This window comes from Odontesthes bonariensis, chromosome 3, assembly GCF_027942865.1.
Source record: "Odontesthes bonariensis isolate fOdoBon6 chromosome 3, fOdoBon6.hap1, whole genome shotgun sequence".
NCBI classification, from domain to species: domain Eukaryota; kingdom Metazoa; phylum Chordata; class Actinopteri; order Atheriniformes; family Atherinopsidae; genus Odontesthes; species Odontesthes bonariensis.
Genome location: NC_134508.1, coordinates 21967264 through 21978111, shown reverse-complemented (window position 1 = coordinate 21978111; position 10848 = coordinate 21967264). Strand labels below are relative to the sequence as shown.

Here is a 10848-nt window from a genome sequence, read left to right as displayed (position 1 = left end):
GAGAACACATAGAGAACATCAGCCTATCAGCAGAGTACACCTTGACTGCTCAGCCACAAAAATTGCTCATTTATGGCATATCAGTTGTCATACATGTAGATACTAATGCAATCTAAACTTTTCTGCACAGAATAAATAAATAGTGCTGTAACTGACCCCTACATGCATCAAACGATGCTTGAAACATGCTTCTGAGTCAGTGTGCGTGTGTTTTAGATCATCATCTCAACTCTCAGTGATGGATTTGTGTGAGTGATTGTTCAGATTGGGTTCGACCGATGCAAGTGCAAATTACTTTTAAATCTCTGTAAAGATTATATTAAGAGGGCCCATACAGCAAGTTAAATTGTTTGGATTTTCATTCAATATCTGGTGACTATAACCTAAGTGATTTAAAAACATGGTATTAGTGTCTGAAATCTCTGTAACCATGACAACACCCATCAAGGTTAAAAAGGATGTAACTTTCTTTTCTGACACTGTAAAAGGGTGTAGAATTGAAAAAACAAAAAGATCTCTTTAATTTGCTGTGCAAGATATTAGGGGCAGACTTTTTAGCTGCTCTCATCGATTCTGTGAGGAACAAGAAGGGATTAAACGGATAAAAAGAACAGCAGAAAAATAACTTTGCAGGCCTCTCTGTGGTGGACACAAACAAAAGGAGAATGCAGCCACTCGGGCCTCTGTCACAGCTGGTGACTCACAACTGATGTGTCCTCACTCTCATGGCTTCTCTCCTCAGACGTGTAGGTGACAGGAAGTCGAACAAACAATTTAGACTCACCACCAGAATCACAAACACACACACACACAATGTAACAGGTTGCAGTGTGACACTCATACGCAAACACATAAACACAAAAGGATGCTCGCCCTTTCTCTGTCTCGTATCCAGTCTCACTGATAACACTCTCATGCACACTTCCAGAGGCCATTTAAAATTCCTCTGGAGCTTCTACGCCTGTGATGAGATTTGTGCACACTGTGTTCACCAGCCTGAAAAAGTATGTCAACATCACAAGACCAGGAAAAATTCAAACCTGATTTTTTTTAAGTTAGCACAAGTGACAAAGCAGCATGCAGGATGGAAATGTGTTAGACTCCATGGAAACGATTAGGGTGGACTGTTATTATCAAATTAGCTGCTTAAAGAGGGAGCTAATTGATCCTAATCATTTGTGCAGTGCAATGTCCTCTAATTTCATTGTCTTTTAAGTTAGTGTTGCTGGCTGCATGTTAATATGATGCTTTAGCTTACAAAGTGTGTAATGAAATGCAAATAATAGATATTTATTTGGGTTTTTTACGTACTAATAGGTAAATAAGCCCAGTTAGGATTGTAAATTAGACCAAATGTATTGTGCATATGTAAGCATTTTCTAATCTGTAAATCTAACTCTTTGTTTGTTTGTTTTCTTTCCTTCTTTCCAATATATCTTCTTCTGTAAGCTGCAGATTAATCTTCTACAAAGTGTCAGTATGCCGGTTTGCACCAGTGCATTGTGAAGTGACAACCTAGTCTCCTTTTGAGCTGAGAATAGCTGAGGTGACAGATAACAAACAGAGTACCCCAGATGACAGTATCTGCCATGAAACATACTCGGTGCCTGTCACTATGCTGCAAAGGTTTCCTTTGTTCATTATACAAATTACAATTCTCTCGATTTACTTTCATGTGGTCTGGCTACATCTCTGTCATTGCACAAGCATTTGTATTAAAATCATTTCAGCTTTCCTTTCCTGTAATATATCCCAACATTGGGATACATCATACATGTGTACTTGGGTCTGCTCAGCCAAAATGCTTCTCCTCTTTCTCACATACAAAATACTTTAAAGACCGTGCTGTGATTGATGCCACTCCACTTGTCAAAGTCCTCTTTAATTGCCAGCATCGGTTCTGTCAGCAAGAGGAGGCGCAGGAAGCAAAGACTGGCAACGCTGGGAAGACAATTCCCATGTTTGCAACAAAGTAGGGTGGTGAAAAGGACAAATTTCCTTTAAAAAGGTGATACCTTGTGTACAGAAGCAGGAAGCCAATCTAGCAGTAACAACACGATTAAAGCCTAAAGCATCTGTGGATGGTGGAGGTGCTGGTGTGTCATCAGAACTGAGACATTTAACCACCAGGCTTCTCACTTTTTCTGTGATAATCCCTCTGCTGAGATGTGCCACCCCTCTTTAACAGTAGCTATGGTGAAAATAATGCAGGGTAAAAGATGTGAGGTATCCATGGCAATGGAGCGTACAGAGGCGACATTGTGGGTTTAGACTGTTAGATCAATAAGCTTTGCAATAATTCATACGACTGTAATTGGAACAGGAGCATGGCAGTGGAAGGAGACATTTTATAATGCTCATACAAGGAAGATTGGTAATCATAATGTGATGAAATCGTACAAATCACATGTGCATGTTTGCTGTAGGGATATAATATTGCTGTCATGTTTAGGGTAAGGCTAGGGTAACGGCTCGGCAAGTGGTGCTCATGATCAGGGTAAGTCTCCATGAAATGAATGATAAGTCAGTGCACTGTGCTCTGAAGTGTTGGAAACAGGGACTGCGTGGGTGCGCGCGCGCCTGAGAGAGGGCAGGGAGGAGGGGAAGGAGTGATGGTTGACAGAACTGGAAGGCTCACGTGACGATCTTTTAAATTCCTGTCTCCCCGCAGCGCAGTTTGTCGGCGTGAATTGTGTGTGGCTGCCTCGCTGCTCGTACGCATGTCTGTCGGTTTTTGACACAGAGGGGCTTGTACTGTTCGAGACTTCCGAGCGTCGCTCTGCCCTCTTCATCATGTTGTTGTTGTAGTTCTGAGCTCGTTTTTTTTTTTTTTTTGTCTTGTGTTTTTTCCTGCCGAAGCCTTTGAGTGAAAGGTGGACTCCTGCAAGAGAAAGCAGCGCAAGGGGGGAAATGCAGCATTGGACCGATGCTCAAGCGTTTTATCTGCACTGACTTCGTACTGCCTCCCCGGGCTGCAGGAATACAATAGCATTAAACCATCGCTGCCGCCAAGAGGCCACTAGAAGAGAGGAGAAAAAGAAGAAGAAGAAGAAAAAAACGGAGGATCGCGCTACAACGCTGCAAATCGGGGACCGACAGCAAAGAGAGTCCTCGACTAACAGGATCTCACCCTAAAAAGCCCGAGGAGCCATGTCATCTACGAAATTCAAGAAGGATAAGGAGATCATAGCGGAGTATGAGACCCAAGTGAAAGGTGCGGTGTGAGTCTGATGTTTGTGTGCATTGTCTGTGCAGACCGAGCCTCTGGCTCAACAAGAGCCAGAGTCCGTCATGCATTTTTATAATAAGCCAAAGTGCATTCACCCATCAGCGGTACGCCTAATAAAAAGCACTGTCAGACTTCGTCGGTCAGGTGACAAGTAATACGTGACAGCCAATGCAACGAGAAGAGCATCAGGGTGTGAAGAGCCGATTTCATTTGCCCGTTTCCCTCTTTCAGCCGGTGGGATTTCTGAGTGTTGGATGTTAATATGTCTGAATGTGTGTAGGATCGTGGCTCTGTACCTTTGTTGCTCGGTGAAATGATCCCTGTGAGGAAATCATAGCAGGATGTGGGTCTGCCTGCAATCTTTAATGTTGTGGGTTTGTCCTGTTATGGTTAGTGTGGTTGGAGACGATGGACAGACATTTAGGAATACCTTTATTGCACAGGGTGTATATCAATTACACATGTGATTCTAATATTCTCTGTCTGAGGATTATGAACGACAAGGTGGGTTCACATTTATTCCACAGACCCAAAGGCTCTAATTTAATATTTGCTGTGATACATGCAGAGTTCTTGCAGTGTTGATCTCAGAATACCTTGATCCCTGGGATCAGGTGGAATAAAGCAGTCTCAAACAGGATCAGCTTGCTTTGTGCAGACATTTCCCAAAGTGGGGCTGGGGTCCAGTTTCAGGCCTTGGACCCATTATTGGCATTCTTACTCTCTGTGGTTTAACGTTTAATGTTACACCAGCAGATCATCTTGTGCCTCCTGAACCTCCTGATGCTCTGAGTGTGTGGAGTTGTCGGACTGATTTACAGGAAGACTCTCCTTTGTGTGGAAAGTGTACAGCTGATTTACGTTGGTTAGGTGCCAGGGTTCTCTGCCTCTTGTCTTGCTTTTGTCTCCTGGCTCTTACGAGTCATTGAGAAAAATGCATCTAAACATGTCAATGCCCATCTCTTTCTCATTTCTATCTTACTTCAGGTGATTTTGTCTGATTGAGACATACTTTTTTTTGGATTAAGATCCAACTATAAAATGGTTGAACTGCTCTTGTGTCATAGATCCAGGCCTGCTGCTCTTTGCATGAGACAGCACCCTTCAGCTGCGTGAGAAGGAGGGACGTTAATTCACGGAGAATGCTGCTTGTTTCTCATTCACAGCTGGTGTGTTTCGTAGCCTACGGACACAGAGGACTCTCCTCTTGACAGCCACCACCTCACAACAATGGCTATGTTATGAGCTGGAGCAGGCAGTGAGCAAACGATAATGATATTCAGATTGGAAATTACACCTGTCCCATTCTGAGTTATTGCTTTGTAGTTAATGTGTCATCTACATGGCAGAAGGGACCATGTCATCAGCCTGTCGTTGATTGGGTCATAGCACGATGACAGATTTGCTTTATTATGTGTGGAGTAAATAAATGAGTGACAAAAAAAATGGCTGGTTTCATCAACACAACAAAAGAGAAACCCTCTTACTGCTTTTGTCATGGCTCAGTTAAGGGTTTTTATTAGAATGCAGTGACTGCAGATGAGGCAGCAGACAGCATCAGTCATAATCCCGCTTTTACACTGACAAAAGCTACCTTTCTAAAACTCTATTGATGAATTCCAGATGACCCCGGTGGCTGTCTGCCAAAAAGGGGGTCTCTGAAGCACCCTGAGAGATGGTGTTCACTTTATTCAAGCTCTTCAGCTGGCCAATCTCGCATTAGCATGTCAATAGAGACAGGCGCTGAACAGAGAGAGAGACTCGCTGGAGAGCCTGCACTCCGTTTTTTGCAGCGAACCGCCGTGTGGTTGCTGGACTGCAGCTCTGCCTCCTCCTGTCTGCCAGTTTTACAGGCAGCTTGTGAAGTGGGCTCAACCATCAGCAGCTGCTTGACATTTACAATAGAAGCTTTGGGGATAAGCCTATACTTCCTCATTATTTTTATACGCATGTGAGCTTTAAAAGCCTCACAATCACAAGAGCGGGTGACGGCTCTTAATAGAGGTGATGGTGATATATCACAAAGCTTCCAAACTCAAACTTGAACAATCAAACACCTGAACATTGCCATCAGCACACATCATCTTTTTTTTTTTAACTGAACTGGTCTTGTGTTCACATATTTTTGCTGTACTTTACTTGACTTAAGTGACTGCAGGTTCTGTTGGCTGTGTTCCCTGAACTCTGCGATAATTCACCGATTCCAATCACTGCATGGAGTGCAGTACGGCTCTGCCTCACTGCCTTTACTGGGCTTACATGGCCCATGGTTATGGCTGTTTGAGGTATTTTTCAGACAGAAATCCGCATGATTAATTTTTTTAACCTCATGTTTTAGGTTGAAAGCTTAAGTCCAAAGACACATGATGGTACTTTTGTTTTATTTAAGTAATTTTATTTAAGTCACTTGCATTTACATAAAACACATGGTAGTCATTTTTGATGATGCTGGTCAGACCTGACCACCCTAAGCACTAAACCAATGCACCCTCACACAAAAGTGATGTTTAAACTCACACTTTTATATGTATTTAAGTGTTGATTAGAAGAACAGTGTTGGTAGGATACAAATGACTAAATAATTGAAGTGGTTTCATGTGAGTCTCCTTGTTTTTTCTAATCTGCTGCTCTGATTGGGTAAATGAATGAAGGAAACAGCCCATGGAAAATTGTCAGTGTCCTCCAGATGTACACGTTGATAACCACACACACACAACACCAACCGCACAGACACTTGAGGTGATGCTGAAGGAGGAAGTCGTTTTAACACCTCTGTCTTCAGCTTTGTGTTCGTATTTTGCCACATGTCTCTGCTGGTTACTTTCTGGCTGAATGCAAATAAGGGGAAATTTGCAAGCAGAGCTTTGTAAAGAAATTAAAAATGTATGTCACGGGAGTTCACGAGGTACTAATTCAAAGTTCTGCAGACCTCAAAACTTTTAATCACATCTCATAGTTGCGTACAAATAAAACATCCATATGTCATGGGTATTAATGACTCTTCAAAGACAAAGTGTGTGTCTCTATGGTGCTTCCATGTGCCACAGACAACTTCTGTGCTCAGAAAGAGGTCCACTCTCGTGTTGTTTGTCATAAAAAAAGTAATGATTGCTGATTTTGCTCTCTAAATGCCTCAGACTTGTGAAGTGCACCAAGGTGACATTTCTTGAAACATTTGTACATTGTGTTACTGTTAGCAATAATTTTCCTCAGTTGATGCTAGAGATGTGGCTTTGTTGACATGAGGGTGGGGATTTGGTTTGCTGGCTGTGCAGAACCTCACATGTAGGGAGCTGAAGGAGAGATGGTCACACCGAGTCCCTCGCTGAGGATCCTCCAGCGGCCCGTTTATTTGGCAAACCTGCTGCACACTGAGCGAACATTGCCAAAGGGAAACCATCCATTTGCTGTTAAGGCAATAATCTTGAGTGGGACAGTTTGTTTATTGTTTGGTCCAATAAATTTTGGACCTCATTCAGGTTTGATTCATTTGTGGAGTGGCAGCGACTAATCAAACGAGTCAAAGCTCAGCTTTCTCTGATTCGATTCATTTAATTTTTATTTATTGAATTTTTCAAGGAGAAGTTAAACATTTCAGTAAATACACGTACTTGCCATTTTTGGTGAACATTAGTTACGATGCTAGTTTAGGTTAGCATTAAGCCTGGAAACAACTGGCTTGTCTTTGTGCAAAGGTAATGAACTATGCCTACTAACACCTCTCACTAATTAGCATATTATATTCAAGACTATTTGTGAGATGTCTTAAACCGTTTAACACATGTGCTGCAGCCTGAAATTTTTCTGACAGTTTCTGGATGGACTGCATATTAGAATGCAAATGTCTCTGTGCAACTGTTCAAACTTTTTGTTGAGTTAATGCAGCCAGCTCCTTTTTTTTAAGCCCAGAAACTGTCAAAGGGAACCCATGTGTGAATGAAGCACGAAAGTCTAACACAAATGTGCATGCTAATGATAATTGCTGCTTCACACTTTTCTTTTTCTGCTTGCCTATACAGTATAATGCTTGCAACTTATTTGTGGATATGTGTGCATGTAGTTTAGAGATGCACAAAAATAGCAATCATGTCAGACACGTAGGAAGCCTCAAACACCATCCCAGATGTGATCCCAAAACACTGAATCATGTCTCCTGTGTGCTCTACATAGCGTAGCTGCCACTCCAGAGTAATTTCAGTAGCAGCTCACACAGAGCCTAGTGCATGTGCGAGTGGGCAAATTCTGGACCTAATGCTCTGCATGTACTCCAGTGTTTATGACTTAAAACGTCTTGAATTAGCCAGCTGCTCATGGTAGCTCAGCACTTGAAGTACAGTTTTATTGTTGAAGTGTTCCCTCAACTCATTGCTTTTAGACCATCGAAACCGTTGAAGGAGCCTGTTTTACAGAATGTGTACATCTCATGGAAATGAGATAGTGAATTTGTGTACTACAACACATATCTCAATGTCTACTCTTTAGCTACATTTAATTAGTGAGAAAAAAAGCAAGTGTAAAGCAATGGAAAAGTTGCGTGTTACGCAATAAATTTCTGTCATCCTGAAGTATCACCCTGCACTCTGTCACCATAGAGTTTGGCTTGAGCGTTTTGTGCAACTTTCTTGATTCCTTTCTGGTCTCTCCAAACTCTGTGATGAATGCAGCTGCCACTTGATTAAGAGAGACATTGTTCTGTCCGATTCACAAGTATTTGAGATATAATCAGCCTTTCATGAGGCTGCAGATCTGCCAGGCGTGGATTATCATTTAACACAGCCTCTGAATAGTTCTTCAGTTCATGTGTTGGTATTAATCAAGTAAACAAAGGTCCATTTAAGCATGAAAATAGTTTAATTTCCATGGTTATTTAGTGCCAGTCAGTGGATGTGGTCATTTCTCATTTGTCTCATTTCTTTATGTTGAAAGAATTTTAATCGGCAGCATTTTCTGTCGAAGTGTAGGCTTCAACACCATGACTGCTGTTTACTAGGAGAATTAAACCAACTACAAGCAGTTGCACATCAGTCCTATTCAAAAGTGAGTTTGATCTGCAATAGCAATTATATACAAGCACCAAAAATTCTGATTTCCAGAAATACTTCTTTCTGAGAGGCGGTAACCTCAGAAAAAGAGGAAACAGGGCAGTTGTGCAGTAATAACTTCACATGAAGAGTTTGAAAAAAGAACCAATTAGTCAAGTTCGTGTGTTAGTGAAGCACGTGTCCCGCAGAAGACTTTAGATAATTAAACAGGGTACCTATTTAGAGCTTACAGATCCCCCCTGTCCACCACGGATCGCAGATATAGAACCATAAGTGGCACAATTTAACTTTTGGCCTTTTGCTGTTCAGGCGCTAAAGAATCGTTTTTGCTGTTGGGCTTTAACTTCTTTATTGATTGTTCTGACATTTGTTTCTCAACTAACTGCATTTAGAAATTTGTTTAACCAGCAGCTCCAAACCCAAACAGACTTGTCACTCCAGACTAAGAAAAGCAACAAATCCTCACCAAAGTAAAACTGTTACAAAAAACAGTGTTGCTTTTTCCACAGTTTTCCGTGTCTCTACAATGTGTTCCAGAATAGGGGACTCATTTGGATGTGACTCATCAGAGGGCTTCACTAAGGGCCAAATAGAGGCAACGGGTCTCTTTTCTGGTCAGTGAAGCCCCACACATTCTAGTTGAAAAGAAGCGTTGTTGGAAAAATTGAATCTTGTAACACGTTTAATTTATCTAATTATTATATGCAAAAAGAAGTATTTTATTTGAATTCGATACCATCAGTGCTCGCAGCACAATGGGGAAATTAATTTAACTGCTTTGATCAGATGCTGCTGCTCTGTGATTAACCTAAATCGGCTTCATTTTTAGATTCGCTCCATCTGTCAGTGTGTACAACCAGCACATGCCTCCTCACTCAATGTGTCACCTATCCACATCCATCAGATTTCACTCCTTCTTCCAATAAGCTTTTCCCCTGGGACTGGTTCACGCCCATGTTGCCATGGAGACACCTCTCAGCCTGGTCCTGCAAAGCTTGATCTTGGATGCAGCAAATGACAGACGACAGGGTGTGTTTCTGAAGCGTGCGCCTGGGTAACCTGATAATATTTTTTGTTACTGTGAGGCAGAACCTCTTTCAACTCATTTGTGTGTAGAGGAGTTATTACAGTTTTGGAGCAGTAAATGAGCTGTCAGCTTGTTATTATCAAGTTTATTATCTGTTGTTATTGTTTCAGGCAATAACAGTGGCCTAGATAGCATTCAGTATTATTTAGAAGGGAGTTAAATCTACACTTGAAGCTGATCTGAGGATTTTTTTTTTTCAGTCTGGATTGATTTTTAGTTTAGCAGACAGAACATCCGCTGGAAAATCCAATAAACCAGCTGATAATTAGGAGGAGTGACACAGGAACTGACAGCTGACATCTTGCTGTAAGATGCTCCATCAGTTCATCTCTTTCCAGTCATTGATTGGTCTCAACTAATGTTGTCTTATCTCCTGGTGCATGTGCTACAGCAGCCTAGGCAAAAGAGCGACCAGATGAGGCGGAGACAGAGTAGAACCTGCAGTGACATCGGGAGCATGCCCTCATGAATCCAAAATTGTGTTAATCATTAGAGGATTAAAAGAGAACAGAGAAGTGCAGGATTAGTTCAGCAACAGGGCTTGTATTATAAGACTGAGTATGAGGGACGGAGAGAATGAACTGAGGTCTGGATAAGGGTTGCATTCGTCTGTGCATCTTTTTTCACATTAATTTGGCTCTGCAGTGTAGAGCAGAGATACTGCAGAGCTGGAGTTGGGGATTAGGTTGGAGGCATTTGGCTCAGAGTGTCTTTTGTCTGGTGAATGTGTGCATCTTACTGCCTGGTGATATGAACCTGAAAGAACATGACTTTTCTGGAGGTATTTATTGATTTACAAGGCATGTTATGATTTAAAATTCATCCCAGTTAAATTTAGGAGACTCGTAGTTTTTTGCAGCAGCCCTAGTACCAGTATCTAGTGTCACCATCTTCTTGAGTCATTCAGACACTTTTTTCTAGTAGAACATGTTTCCCATCAAGCTCCACTTTAATAAAGATCTTTTTTTTTTTTTTTTAACTCTTGATCAGACAGCAAAATGATCCTTGTCTTCTGATCCTCCTCAGTCAGCCTGCTGCCCTGTGCAGCCCGGCTTTCCCTGCTGCCCTCAGGATGCTCTGCAGAAAATCCCTCTCATTCACCGCACTCCAATTCTATCTCTACCTCATTGCGACAAGGTGTCACATGACCCTCCCACACAGCAGACTTGCAGCAAAATGCTGCACCAGTGCATCACCCCTGGTGTCCTGACTTTGGGAAAGAAGTGCATCTTTTATTTTTCACAAGATGATAAGTTAAGACTTCACAGCTGAGTTTCAGCTCACAAATCTGCCCTTGTTGATCAATTTAGAGTTATAGCTCATGAGCTGAAGAAATGTCAGAAGTCCAATTTAACATGGGTCAGTTTAACCTTTTTTTCTGTTGTTTTGAATTTTTGAAAATTGTTTTGGGCTTAACTGTATTTTACCTTGGCAGAAAAGTAATACAAGAACTTCTTTCTCTATTCAAAAAGGGCAGCTGTAGATTGGGA

The 10848-nt window shown here is 41.7% G+C and overlaps 1 protein-coding gene across 2 annotated transcripts in view; it reads left to right on the top strand.

The window, feature by feature from the left end:
- The first annotated feature begins 2601 nt into the window (after positions 1–2601).
- The window catches only part of srgap3 (SLIT-ROBO Rho GTPase activating protein 3), a 62776-nt gene continuing 54529 nt past the window's right edge, over positions 2602–10848 (top strand). The window contains exon 1 of one of the 2 annotated variants that reach the window (XM_075460970.1): positions 2602–3214. In XM_075460970.1, the coding sequence (XP_075317085.1) occupies positions 3151–3214 (64 nt within the window). In that variant the 5' untranslated portion in view covers positions 2602–3150. The remainder of the gene's footprint in view (positions 3215–10848) is intronic. The other variant, XM_075460971.1, reaches the window with a different exon arrangement.